The sequence below is a fragment of the Panthera onca genome, chromosome A1, assembly GCF_046562875.1.
Source record: "Panthera onca isolate mPanOnc1 chromosome A1, mPanOnc1 haplotype 2, whole genome shotgun sequence".
Lineage (NCBI taxonomy): Eukaryota > Metazoa > Chordata > Mammalia > Carnivora > Felidae > Panthera > Panthera onca.
Genome location: NC_138339.1, coordinates 240,236,798 through 240,251,419, shown reverse-complemented (window position 1 = coordinate 240,251,419; position 14,622 = coordinate 240,236,798). Strand labels below are relative to the sequence as shown.

The following is a 14,622-nucleotide window of genomic DNA, read 5'->3' as shown; positions in this document are numbered from 1 at the left end:
CTGGGGTATCATTCAACCAAAGGAAATAAAGTGGAAGGTCTATGTCTTATTGATTTAAAAAAGCAATTACCCAAACTGAGACTGGTCCATAAAAATATTTCCAATGGTTTGTGGCAAACTGGTGAAAATGATGACAATATTTTATAAAGTTTTATATAAAGATGAATATATTTCATTTAAAATATTATCCTTTATATGCTGCCTGATTAAGGCAGGGACTCTAGTAGCCTGAATTCAAATCCCAGCTCAGCCACCTATTAGGGTATGACCTTGCACATGCCAGTTAATCTCTCCGCACCTCAGTTTCCTCCCTTGTAAAAGGTGGTAATTATAGTACCCACAGCCTTAGGGTGGTTTTGAGAATTAAATGAGTCAATTTGTGAAGCACTTAGAACAGTACACACTACAAAATTGTTTATTATTCCTACTTTTTTTTTTCAAAGTTTATTGATTTTGAGAGAGCATGTGTGAGTGGGGGTGGGGGAGGGAAAGAGAGAGAGAGAGAGAGAGAGAGAATGAGAATCCCAAGCAGGTTCCACGCTGTCAGCACAGAGCCTACTCAGGGCTTCATCTCACAAACCATGAGATCATGACCTGAGCTGAAATCAAGAGTCAGTGCTTAACCGGATGAGCCACTCTTGCACCCCTATTATTCCTACTTTTTAAATGTTAAAATACCATATCTTTGAGAAAATGATAGTGGTAATAGATGTGAGGTTTTAGTTTGGCTTTGTGTTTGGTTTTGGTTAGTTGCTTTTTTTAATATGTTTACTTGCCCATTTAAAAAATACCATATTTGCCCTCTACTTTTTTTTTTATTGTGCTCCTCTCTGATATGCAGAAGGCTAAGAACTACTGGTTTAGAATTAATGGATAGACCCAAAATGGCAGATTTTTTTTTTTTTTTTTTTTTAGTAACTTACTCGTTCTCTAGCAAACACTACAGCTTCCGGGATTTACTTTCAGAGGCTTGGAAGAGTACCTGCTTTACAATAACAGCTTATATAAGACTTCACCATTTTATGATCATTTATAAGTTTTTTCAGATTTTTTCTGATTATCTTATTAGGATGAATCTGGAAGTAGAATTAGTAGGTGAGAGGATGTTGATGTTAAAATTGTGGAACCTACTTAACTCTTCTCCTGAAAGCCTGTGAGAATGCCCACTTCTTCCACCCCTGCCATTTTCCTTCATGTCCAGGCTGTGAAACTGGATTGATTTGGAGACGAAGAGGCACAGGAATTCCTGCTGCCCTCACCCCTGCCTGAGCTCAGAATAGCATTGGTCTGAAAGGCTGCTGCTCACAATAGGGAGGTAGCAACAGGAGGTGAGATAAGGTGGCCAAGGTCCTCTGACCCCCACAGGCTTCCCAGGAGATCTGGTTCAAGACAGAGACTTCATGGGCTGACAGCCACATCTGGTCTCCCTAAAGCAACCAGTTTCTTTTTGAAAGACCAGCTCCACTTAGTGTGGATTCAAACTCAGGGTACCCCTCTGAGTTGGGACCAAGTCTAGATCTCTGAGTATTATTTGACCACAAAATTAAAAAAGGATAGAACATGCCTATAGCGAACACCCTTTTTCACGTCAAGGATGAGTAGCCCAGTGAGAGAGAGGATATCTTTAATCTTCTTGTCATGTTGCTAATTAAGAGATCTGTCCAGTTCAGGCCGTTATTAGTAAAGATAGTGTCATTATTCAATGGCAGGCTGTACCTAACGTGCTCAGTTCCTTCCCTCCCAGCTCTCCATACACAAGACGGATGACCCCAATGACAAGCGCTTCCTCCTGGTGATGAAAGGAGCCCCCGAGCGGATCTTAGAGAAGTGCAGCACCATCATGGTCAATGGCCAGGAGCAGCCTCTGGACAAGAGCACAGCTGAGGCCTTCCACACCGCGTACATGGAGCTGGGAGGCCTGGGGGAGCGTGTACTGGGTGAGCTCTTTGTAGCAGTACCCTTATCCATCACCTGTTGGGTGTGAGGCTCTATGCCAGGTCAGGGCACAAGAGGAGACAGGCTTATTATCTAGCAGAGTAGCTGTGGCACCCACATGAATCACAGAAAGCATGGCAAACAAACATGTATGAGAATACTGTATGATAGTACTGAGGAGGGTGGGGTTGCTTCCAGATGAGGAAAATCTGGGAAGATTTTATGGAAGGAGTTACATTTTAAACTCAGCCTTGCATGACCATATTTGAAGGGAGGTGGAAAAAAAGTATTCACAGTAGAAGGAACAACATAAGCCAAAGCACAGAATTAAAAATGGACGGGGTCTGTGCACACATTGTGAGTGAGCCAGTCTGTGTTTAGCATTGCAGGAGAATGAGACGACATAGTCCTAGGAAATGAGCTGGAAAGATAGACTGCAGGGCATGATATGGAGTGCCTTATGTGGGTGAGGAACTGGGCTTTCATTCCACAGTCAGGAGAGCCACTAAACGCTTTGCAGCAAGTGGACTGATCAGAATGACAGTGTTTTCTAAAGAATAGTTCTTGGCAGCAGCAGGGAGAGGAGAGGCATGGCTCTCAGGAGGAGGTTGCTCCCTCATTCAGGTGAAAGAGGGTGGGAATTTGATCCAAGGCAATAGGAATGTGAAAGAGGGGTCAGACACAAGAGACTTCATGGAGGCAGAACTGGTAAGTCTGAGCAACTAGTTAGAGGAGAAAATTAAGTTTAGAATAATGTTGAAGTTGCTCACTTGCTTATTAGGGAGAAAATAGTGCCAGTTGCAGAGACTAGGGATGTTAGAGGTGGAAGGAACCATGGAAATCCAGCCACTGTGGCAGAAGCCTAACTGTGGTAACTTAAGTGATATCAAAGGGTATGTTCTTAATGAGAATCCTGGGTTGACAGAAACCGAATATGAATTTAAGGTAACAGAAGTTCACGGTTGATGATAAGGCTCATTAAACATCGTAAAAGTTCTTGCCAGTCGAGATGGAATCTGTGGAATGTGTGTTTCTAAAAGATATTTGAGCTTGTTAAGCAAATGAAATAATTAAATGAGATAATAATGCTTTAAGCATGCCTTAAATAACCCACAGCACCAGGTTATGTTTTCAGTGCAGGTTTGATACCTATCTGACCAGAATCACTCTAGGAACCTTGTGTTTGACCTCAAACTCTGTGCTTTACTAAAACGTGTAAAGCAGTGGGGCATGCTGAAAACAAATTTGATGTGAAAGCTGATGAGAAAGTTATACGACCTGGGAAGTCCCACCAGACACAGGAATCTTTTCTGCTTCAACCCATGAGAGGCAGATGCCTTCTGAGTAATGAAAGGGTCTCCATTCCTAATGGCCTTTCTCTCACACTCACCTTGATTAAACATGGAGCTTCATACCATTCTCCTGACGCCTCAGATTCTTTCCCCAGTTTGTGCACTGGCACGTTCCGTTTTCTCTGCCTAAAATGGCCTTCTCATCCCACATCTCCCTTCTCTCCCTGGAAAATGTCTAACTCCTCTTTCAAGAATCATCTCACTTGTGACCTCCTTGGGGAAGTCTTTCCTGATTCCCCGGGTGACTCTACTCTGTAACACTCACTGTACTTTTTTATGCTTTATCTCTTATGTCTCTGTCTCCACACTAGACTAAGATATCTCCAGAAGCAAAGGCTGACCCCTCTTGGTTTCTATATCCTTAGAACATAACAGAGAATCCAGTGGGCACCCAGTAAATTACTTTTGAATGAAATACGTCCTTCCTAATTACAGCATGCATTATAGAATTGAAATAATGAAACAATTCTGGTATCCACTCAAGTATTAGTAAAATAGTAAAAGTGTATGAAAATGTTCCTCCTTTTCTTTTGTTATTTCTTATCCTAATTTCATTGACTCCCCAATTCATGCACATTCCAGGTTTCTGTCATCTCTACCTGCCAGCAGACGAGTTTCCAGAATCTTATTCATTTGATGTAGACACCATGAACTTTCCCACGTCTAACCTGTGTTTTGTGGGGCTCTTATCAATGATTGATCCCCCCCGGTCCACTGTACCTGATGCGGTCACCAAATGCCGGAGTGCAGGGATCAAGGTGGGAGTTATTGTCCTGACTTAAGAAGTCCTCCATTTATGTTGTACACTTCTCTAAGAATGGTTGTCATAGGAGGTAGTCAGTGTTCAAGTCTCAGGTAAATATCATAATCCCCCACCCCCTTTTTATCTCTACTTTCACTATACTAAGATTCTAGTAACCGTCCAATAAAGGCAAAATGATTGTGTCTGGGTGGAACAAACCACAATAGTAACTGCAGTGAGAATGCCATGAATTGACTCTATCTTTCTTGCCCTAAACTATGATAGAGAATAAAAGGTTCTATTGCTGGGGCGCCTGGGTGGCTCAGTCGGTTGAGCGCTGACTTCGGCTCAGGTCACGATCTCGCGGTCCGTGAGTTCGAGCCCCGCATCGGGCCCCTGTGCTGACAGCTCGGAGCCCGGAGCCTGTTTCAGATTCTGTGTCTCCCTCTCTCCGACCCTCCCCCACTCATGCTCTGTCTCTCTCTGTCTCAAAAATAAATAAACGTTAAAAAAAAAAAAAAGGTTCTATTGCTTAATCTTGAGGTTCAGCCTCAAAATCCATTTGCCTTCATGATATCAGAACCAAAATATTAATTCCATTACCATGTTAATAACAAGACTGTTGAAGCAACATGAGGCTCTCTCAGGTAGATATCCACCAGCCCTTTCACAAATAAAGTAACATGCAAGGGAAAGGTCTTCCTCTAATGTCAGAGGAGGAAATGTAAGAAGCTTGGAAGCAAGGATAGATCCAAGGAGATCAGTGTGTCCTTCAGAGACAGTTTTGTCTTTGATCTAAAGATCAAAACCTAGCCATAAGGGCAAACCACAATAATCACTCATCACATTCTGGGCTGATATTGAACCATCCCTACTCTGGCCATCTGAGATTCTCATTGTTCACATGCCTCTCTCATTGTGTTCTAGGTTATTATGGTTACAGGTGATCATCCAATCACAGCCAAAGCTATTGCCAAAAGTGTGGGTATTATTTCAGCCAACAGTGAGACAGTGGAAGACATTGCAAAACGCCTCCACATTGCTGTGGAGCAAGTTAACAAACGGTAAGCACAGAACCAATGTAGCAGAAACATTCTTATCCAAGTTTGTATCCTTGTTGGCTCTAAAGAGCTGTGCTATTTGGAGCAAATCCCTTTTTTTTGCCAGACATTATCTCAGGGTAATGCTAGGCTGTACTGGTACCATGAAAATTACCCATTATGTACTCCTTGTATGAAATTTTAAAAACCCAGTGGAGTAGACCGGAAAACTTCAGTGCCAAATTTAGAGTGAGAAAAACTGAAACAAAATTTATATGAAATTACTTGCTGTCGATCCAGTTGTATAATCAGGAATATTAAGAACCCTCTGTGTTTGGTGCACTCCCCTAGGGCTCATTTTGAGTATTTATTCAGTTGCTTCCTGAGGAAAGATTCGGTTTTCCATAGTGTCTCCTAATTCTTGTAATCATGTCTATCCTTTAGTCCACTCATCCATCCATTCAGTCATGTATTAGCTTTCAACAGTTAATTGTTGAGTGCCAACAAGGTACCCGGCACGGTGCTAGACACTGGAACTATAGCAGCAAAGACACCAGACACTATCCCTGCCCTTGGGAAGCTTTCCATCTAGGTTGAGGGACAGAAAAATAAAAACTATTTGTGATGTCATAAGTACAGTGAAGGAGACACACAGGGGACAAGGGTTCTAGCAGTGGGAGGAGAGTCACCTTGACTGTTGATAATTCAGATGACCAAAGACTCCAAAGTCTTAGTGTAAAAATAAATATTGGCTTTATTATAACTTCACACATGTTGGGGGGAAAGGGAGAGACCAATGAACCCCCTCTAGTTAACCCAAGCATTTATGCCTTTTTAGAATACCAAGCTGTCAGGTAATAAATTATTACCCGAGCAACAAATTACCACTTAAGACAACCCAACAGAATTATAGCCTCTGGGCACAGCAACAATATCTGAAGTCTGAGTATTCCAATGCTCCTTTGTATAAACAACATTCATCTACAAAAGCTTTTTGGAGCTTTTGTTTATTTTCTTTGTTTTTAAAAATAATAGGATTACGCATTTTCATGCAACTCACCACACTGAATAGGGGTTGGGATGGATACTTTGGTGAATGTTTTCAGTTATTCACTGTGTCAACTGTAGCTTCATGATCATGTAATACTTGTACTTTTGCAGCTGTGGGGAGAAAGGACACACCCTTTTCTTATCTTACTTTCATATATATATATATTTTTATTTTTTTTACCAGAACATAGAAATACCTGTATTTTGAGTCAAGTGCTAGAATTCTAGAATTTAGCACCAACAGGAAAACACAGACCTAAAAATGTTCAAAACAAACAAGTGTAAAGAAAAAGGCATGCAGTGTTTTGTACGTAGAGTGTAGAAGCTGAGATTTGAAGGCTAAAATGTGGAGTGTTAGTCAAGGGAAGAGGAGGTGAGAGAAGCCCATTCCTGGCAAAGGCAGAAAGACCTGTGAAGGCCTGAGGGCAGTGGAGGGTATGGAGGTATGGAGGGCTCAGAGCTAGGAGGTCCAGTGGGCTGCAGGAGAGAGCCAGCCAAAGGGGAAGTGACGCTCAACAGCACAGGCTGCACCCGGCCTTGCAGACCAGGTTAGGGACTCAGGGGTCTGCTCTAAGTGCAGTGGAAAGCCTCTGAAATGTTTTAGCATGGAACAATACAATCAGATCTGTGTAATTGATTACACTTTCTAGAACCTTACTTTTATCGGCAGCAGATAATAGTTTTCCTCAAAGAGGACCTCAATAAATTGTTCTCCCTACACAGCTCATTACACAGTAGACACTGTAAGTCTGAAATAAACAACAAAGAATTGTTACCTGCGTGTTTTGGCAAAAACTGAATTCTAGGACCCAAAACATATGAACAGGAAGTTACATTGCCCCAGGAATGTTCCCACCCGTTCCTACAAAGCAAAAGATTTATTCCTATTGTTGTATGATACCAGGAAATGGCTTTATTTTTTTAACCTCAGTTTACTGTCTTGAAATGGAGACCAGCGTGTCCCCAGAACTCATAACCCCTATCATCCCACTAGATAGAGTATTAGGGTCAAGGACATTGGATTCCAGGTGAAATTCAAAGAGACTTCGGCCCATTTCCTGCCCAGAACAGCATTTTAGTATAAGATCCAACCTTTGGCCTCACTCAGTTCCTTCTGGCCCTTCTAGGGACGCTAAAGCTGCAGTGGTGACTGGCACAGAGCTGAAGGACATGAGCCCAGAACAGCTGGATGAGCTCTTAACCAACTACTCAGAGATTGTCTTTGCTCGAACATCCCCCCAGCAGAAGCTGATCATTGTAGAGGGCTGTCAAAGGCAGGTGGGTGGACAGCAGTTCCCAAAGAACCTTCCAGGTCTGTCACTGTCCTGTGGGGAAATTTGGGGCTGAGATCTGGATCCCAGATCAGGGCTATGGCACTTTTTAAACCCCTCAAGAAACAATTCTTTGCCCGTTTTCATCACCGTACATTTCTACCCTCTCAGGGGGCTGACCCTCCACCCTTCTTTGAGACCCTCCTGCATGCACAGCTTTCTGACAGTGAAGCATTTGGTGCTGTGGTAGGTGTGATTATAGAGAGATTTTATTTATTTTTTTTTTTAATTTTTTTTCAACGTTTTTTATTTATTTTTGGGACAGAGAGAGACAGAGCATGAACGGGGGAGGGGCAGAGAGAGAGGGAGACACAGAATCAGAAACAGGCTCCAGGCTCCGAGCCATCAGCCCAGAGCCCGACGCGGGGCTCAAACTCACGGACCGCGAGATCGTGACCTGGCTGAAGTCGGACGCTTAACCGACTGTGCCACCCAGGCGCCCCGAGAGATTTTAAAGTGTAAGATATACACATGCACCCCAATGTTTCTAGCAGCACTATCAACAACAGCCAAAGTATGGAAAGAGTCCAAATGTCCATCGCTGGATGAATGGATAAAGAAGATGTGGTATTTATATACAATGGAGTATTACTCAGCAATCAAAAAGAATGGAATTTTGCCATTTGAAACTACGTGGCTGGAACTAGAGGGTATTATGCTAAGTGAAATTAGTCAGAGAAAGACAAATATCATAGACTTCACTCATATGAGGACTTTAAGACACAGAACAGATGAACACAAGGGAAGGGAAGCAAAAATAATATAAAAACAGGGAGGGGGACAAAACATAAGAGACTCTTAAATATGGAGAACAAACAGAAGGTTACTGGAGGGTTTGTGGGAGGGGGATGGGCTAAATGGGTGAGGGGCATTAAGGAATCTACTCCTGAAATCATTGTTGCACTATATGCTAACTAAGTTGGATGTAAATTTAAAAAATAAAATTAAAATTAAAAATAAATAAATAAAATAAAAGTGTAAGATATAGAGCAAAAACTGTAAAGACACAAGATATGAAATATCCACTTTAGCCTGCCACACACATGGTTTTAATTATCGAGCACGTTGTTCTTGCTCCAGGATTTCCCGGCTTTATCTTTTCCCAAAAACAAGCCCTTCATTTCAGCTCTAGTCATCCTTACATCCTCCAGAGGAAGGGGAGACTGTGTTGATCTTGTCCTACCCATGACCCCTTAGGCCTGCTGTCTCCTGTTTTCTCATGTGTCCCCACAGAATGCGGTTGTTGCTGTGACAGGGGATGGAGTTAATGACTCTCCGGCTCTAAAGAAGGCAGATATTGGGATTGCCATGGGGATAGCAGGTTCCGATGCGGCCAAAAATGCAGCTGACATGGTCTTGTTGGATGACAACTTTGCATCCATAGTCACAGGAGTGGAGGAAGGTGAGTGAGGTCTCAGGTGATCTTACTGAGACAGGGGTCACCTGGGGGTCCAAGAGCAAATCCTATAGAAGAACATCTTTGCCTAGGTCGCCTGATCTTCGACAACCTAAAGAAGACTATCGCCTATACCCTGACCAAGAACATTGCTGAGCTGTGCCCCTTTCTGATCTACATCATTGTTGGGCTCCCTCTGCCCATTGGCACCATTACGATCTTGTTCATCGACTTGGGCACAGACATAGTAAGTAGCACTAAAGGGAACAGGATCTGATAACTAATGTAAACTTCAGGGTCATTACCTTCAAGGGCAAGGAGATGGACGAAATCAGTTCTCCTCGAACTTCGATGTAACAGGGCCTGAATTTCTGCATTTCTAGTATTTCTTAAGTGATACCGATTCTGCTGGTCCACCAGCCACATCTTAAAGCAAAGTACTAGAGGGGCACCTGGGTGGCTCAGTCGGTTAAGCGTCCGACTTCAGCTCAGTTCACAATCTCGCAGTCCGTGAGTTCGAGCCCCACGTCGGGCTCTGGGCTGATGGCTCAGAGCCTGGAGCCTGCTTCCGATTCTGTGTCTCCCTCTCTCTCTGCCCCTCCCCCGTTCATGCTCTGTCTCTCTCTGTCTCAAAAATAAATAAGCGTTAAAAAAAAAAATTAAAAAAAAAAAGCAAAGTACTAGAGAGATTTGTCAAATGTTTGGAAGTTAAAACCACTTCACCTCGTGTAAGAGCTTTTCAAGACATGAGTTCTTCACCCTCCCCCCAAGATATGCGATTCATTGGTTTCAGCTCATGTGCCTCCCTCCCCTTTGGAGAAGAAAGCACTATCACTAAATAGCCCCTGTAACACTGCGGGCCCAATGGCCACCGTGATAACCCACACCTGCCCCTTGTTAAGTAAAAGAATCTGTGGTCTGGAAGCCCCGCACCTAAACACAGTAAGAACTCGCAGTTATTAACACTTTATCAGGCCTCATATTGACCTACAATAACATCACCTAAACCCTCCCTTCTAGTATGTATCCATTTAAGAAAGCATCATGACAGTTATCCACATGGCTCCAGCTTACACAGGCAAAGGGAGGAAAAGGCAATAGGGAGCGAACAGAATTCGCAGTGAGAATGGCCCTGCAAATGGCCGGCTTCTACCCTCTTGTTTTATGTAATACCCAGGCAATCTCCACATTGCAGAGACACTAAAGCCATCTTTACCTTAGAGGGGAATTGGGGTCCTTCATGGTTTACACTCAGATCACTTTGCAGGCTCTTTCAGTTTGCTTCGTTTTCTCCACTGCAGTGCCTCTTGCAGTGTGGTCAGGGCATCACCTGGGAACTTGTTAGAAATGCAGATTCTCTGGCCTTGGGAAAGTCTGGGGGTGGGGGGTGGGGCCCAGCGATCTGTCCTTAAAAGTCCTTCCAGGTGGGAGGGCCTGTGAGAGAACCAGTGTGACCTAGTGGCATGCCAAAGGGGGAGAGGATGGCAGGAAAAATCTGCCCCAGAGGGGAAAAGTGTTTTATAATTAGCATCTTTAGAACTGCCAGCACATGTTGATAATAAAAAGTAGATTGATTTTTAAAGCCAACTATTTTTTTAATGTTTATTTATTTTTGAGAGAGAGTGAGAGAGCCAAAGTATGAGCTGGGGAGGGGCAGAGAAAGAGGGAGACACAGAATCCGAAGCAGGCTCCAGGCTCCAAGCTGTCAGCACAGAGCCCAACATGGGGCTCAAACCCGCAAACAGTGAGATCATGACTTGAGTTGAAGTCAGAAGCTTAACTGACTGAGCCACCCAGGCGCCCCCCCTTAACTCTTTTCAATTTCTTCTTCTTTTTTTTTAATGTTTATTTATTTCTGAGAGAGAGGGACAGAGCGTGAGCAGGGGAGGGGCAGAGAGAGAGGGAGACACAGAATCTGAAGCAGGCTCCAGGCTCCGAGCTGTCAGCACAGAGCCCGACGCGGGGCTTGAACTCATGAACCACGAGATCATGACCTGAGCCAAAGTTGGACACTTAACCGACTGAGCCACTTAGGTGCCCCTAAAGCCAACTGTTTTTAAATTCTCTAGAGACAATCCACCCCCATTGTCTACACCCTGGATAGACCAGTTCCATAACCCCGTAACCCCACCACCATTATCATCCACCACCCCACCATCTACCCTGAGGCCCCTGGCTATGCCACTGCCACTATCACTCTGTTGGTACAGCACAGTGTTTCAGGGCTAGGCCTCACAGACTCTCTCCCCATCTAGATTCCCTCTATTGCCTTGGCTTATGAGAAAGCTGAAAGTGACATTATGAACAGGAAGCCTCGCCATAAGAAGAAGGACAGACTGGTGAACCAGCAACTTGCCGTATACTCTTACCTGCACATTGGTACGATGAGAGCACCTCTCACCTGTCATACGAGGGACCTCCCAGAGAATGCATTCCAGTCACAGGCAGAAACTGTTTTTCCTTCTGGGGTGGGGTTGGGATGAGAGGAGAAACCAAGAGGAGAATGAGTGCACACGCAATTCTGAAGTCATTCTAGAACCTCTACCCTTACCTCTTTTGTGCTTTTAGGCCTCATGCAAGCTGTGGGAGCTTTTGTTGTGTATTTTACCGTGTATGCGCAGGAGGGCTTTAAACCCAGCATTCTCGCTGACCTCCGGGTAGAATGGGAAAACGGCAATGTGAATGACTTAGAAGACACCTACGGACAGCAATGGGTAAGGGAAGGAGACTCTCCCTTCAACGTCCTCCTGTTTCCCCCCTCCTCTCACGGCCTTGTCCAGACTCATGCAGAACTTTCAATTCCCTGGACAGCCTTAATGAGACAGAGAAAGTAAAAGTTTTCTCAGTTAATAGGGCTTGTGGGCCCCTTGGTTACATTGGTTTGGCCTTTGCCAGGACTCAGCCTTCTCTCTTGAATCACATGCCTTGAGGTCACTTTTCTTACTTTGGCTTTGCAATTGTTTTGGAGGAGTAACCAGTCCAACAACACCCACAGTTGGGCCATATCAATTAAGTTAGCATCTTTCCCTACTCAACTGGTTAAAGAAAATAAAGTTTCTTCCCAAGCACAAGGAGATGATCCTCTGTCAATCGTGGTGAGGTGGGGAGAAAGTAAAGCTTTATAGAACTGCATGGAAATCTCCTTCCAAGTTTTCCATCTGGGGTCTCACGGTCTCCTCTTTGTCCATTGACAGACATGGTACCAGAGGAAATACTTAGAATGGACAGGCTACACAGCTTTCTTTGTTGGCATCATGGTCCAGCAGATAGCGGATGTGCTCATCAGGAAAACCAGAAGGAACTCCATCTTCCAGCAGGGCCTCTTTAGGTACTGCCCACATCCAGCCTCATAGTTCAGCCCTGGGCCTTCGACACAGGAATGATGAGGGTCATGCCTGTGACTCCACCGGTGTGTGGCCCTGTGGCCACGTGAATTCAGAATCTGTTTGCTTTTATGTTTCTTGTAGAAATAAAGTCATCTGGCTGGGGATTGCCTCACAGATTATCATTGCTTTAATCCTCTCCTACGGGCTTGGAAGTGTCACAGCCCTGAATTTCACGATGCTCCGGTGAGTTCCTCTTCAACAGTGGGCAGGAAAGAGCCAGCCCTGTTATTATTTTTTTTAATGTTTATGTATTTTTGAAAGAGAGAAAGAGTGAGTGTGGAGGGGCAGAGAGAGAGGGAGAAGGGGATCTGAAGCGGGCTCCTGCTGATGGCAGAAAGCCCAATGTGGGGCTTGAACTCACGAACCGTGAGATCATGATCTGAGCCAAAATCGGACACTTAACTGACTGAGCCAGCCAGGCGCTCCAGAGATAGCCATATTCTGAGCTGTCACAGCCTAAGTGAACATTAGGATTCCAGGGAACTCTTTCCTCTCCAGCCTTTCAAAAGAGATAAGACTGAATCTGTGCTATATTAGAGACTTAGACCTGCTAGTTTTCCCAGAAGAGGAAATGGGTTTCACCATCCCAGCTCTACCCTCATCTAATAGGACACTTCATAGGCAGATGTTGCTTCTATCAGTCACAGTCTGGTAAAATAAGAAGCTTCCCAGTTTTACACTATATGACCCAATATTGTTATGTCCAGTAAGGCAGAGAAAATGAACAAGAGGCCCTCTGCCCATGGGCAGGAAGCTGGGCCTTTTCTTTGGATGCACTCAGACTGACTTTCCTCCCTCCTGCTTCCAGGCCTCAGTACTGGTTTGTGGCTGTGCCATATGCCATTCTGATTTGGGTGTATGATGAGGTCCGAAAACTTTTCATCAGACTCTACCCTGGAAGTAAGTAGTAACATAATTTTTGAGACTCTGTTTATCCACTTCAACAGACTCCCCATTTCTCATTAACTTTTTCTACCTCCACAGGCTGGTGGGACAAGAACATGTATTACTAAGACCACCTCACTTCCCCAGATTCCCAGTTGCACGTTGAGCCTGTTCTTTATCTTCTGGCTGCTGTCTGGGAGACCACCGCAATAAGGACTTATCCAAATGCAGAAAGAGAAGGCAGAAAGCAGTATGAAAGATACTCACTGAGGTTTTGTACTTTCAAGCAGAAATTCAACTGTTTATATATGATTTGCATCTCTATTTCCGTCTCCTTGTTTAGAAATATGTGAATTTCAAGGGAATGGAGTAGGGAAGAATGACATGTAAGTGTATATAAAGTCCACTCATGTTAAATTGCCTTAGGTGATGCAGCCAGCTGCTCAGATTTCCCTGCTAGATAGGATTGGTCAAACCTCCATTCCATACCCTATTAAAAGCCCAATGACCTTCCTAGATTTCTCTGAATTCCCAGAGAGCTTATAATTTCATGGTCACCCTGCTCAAAAGTTAATTCAGCTGAAGAGTTGCAAAAGGTGGAAGTAATGGCAGGTTTACATCACAGTAACATGGACAACCTCAGTTTTGACCCTGAGACCTCTTTCTTAACAGTCCACCACCCATCTGCAGCCCTCATCATCTGGCCAGTCCTGTCGGTGCCCTTCCTCCCTCGCTCCCTCGTTGCCTTCCACTCCCGAGACTGAGCCACCAACTCCTCCCAAACTGAGCTCCGTGTCCGTTTTGCATATCCCAGTCCAAGTGCTCTCTCGACTCAAAGGAGTTTTCAGTTATCACGATTCAACCTCAGTAGAGAACTGGGGTTTAAAACAGTAATATTTATTTCTCATAAAATGGTTGCAAAGCACTCTCTGGCACTAATTTTATGTTATGATTTAACTTCGCTTTATTCGTGTGTAACACATACGTCCATGTTGACAGCCCCTAAGAGGCTTCATTTTAAGTAAAAGATGTTTTATAAAACCCGGTCTCATTGTGGTATTTTAATTAATTTGGGTTTTTCTAGAATGCAGAGCATAGGACACCAAAAAATGAGATGTGAGGGGCATCTGGGTGGCTCAGTCGGTTGAGTGTCCGACTTCAGCTCAGGTCATGATCTCGTGGTCTGTGACTTCGAGCCCCACATCGGGCTCTGTGCTGACAGCTCGGAGCCTGGAGCCTGCTTCGGATTCTGTCTCCCTCTCTCCCTGCCCCTCCCCTGCTCATGCTCTATCTCTCTCTTTCTGTCATAAATAAATAAAAACATTTAAAAAAATGAGATGTAATTTCAATTTTTTTTTCTTCTTTAAGTCATTTTACTTTTCTATGGCAGGTCTAAAATATAGGGTTTACCTTCTGAACTCCCCTCTCCAATATCCCCGTTCTATATCCCAAGTCAGGATTTCTGGGGGAGGATACACCTTTCATCACTGGCCCTAGGGAAAGCA

At 44.1% G+C, this 14,622-nt stretch overlaps 1 protein-coding gene across 1 annotated transcript in view; it reads left to right on the top strand.

The window, feature by feature from the left end:
- The window catches only part of ATP12A (ATPase H+/K+ transporting non-gastric alpha2 subunit), a 28,736-nt gene extending 14,578 nt beyond the window's left edge, over positions 1-14,158 (top strand). The window contains exons 12-23 of the mRNA XM_060637607.3: positions 1,745-1,937; positions 3,870-4,045; positions 4,957-5,093; positions 7,247-7,397; positions 8,684-8,852; positions 8,939-9,093; positions 11,102-11,225; positions 11,415-11,560; positions 12,041-12,174; positions 12,314-12,415; positions 13,041-13,132; positions 13,217-14,158. Coding sequence (XP_060493590.1) covers positions 1,745-1,937; positions 3,870-4,045; positions 4,957-5,093; positions 7,247-7,397; positions 8,684-8,852; positions 8,939-9,093; positions 11,102-11,225; positions 11,415-11,560; positions 12,041-12,174; positions 12,314-12,415; positions 13,041-13,132; positions 13,217-13,245 — 1,608 coding nt within the window. The 3' untranslated portion in view covers positions 13,246-14,158. The remainder of the gene's footprint in view (positions 1-1,744; positions 1,938-3,869; positions 4,046-4,956; positions 5,094-7,246; positions 7,398-8,683; positions 8,853-8,938; positions 9,094-11,101; positions 11,226-11,414; positions 11,561-12,040; positions 12,175-12,313; positions 12,416-13,040; positions 13,133-13,216) is intronic.
- The last annotated feature ends 464 nt before the right edge of the window (positions 14,159-14,622 follow it).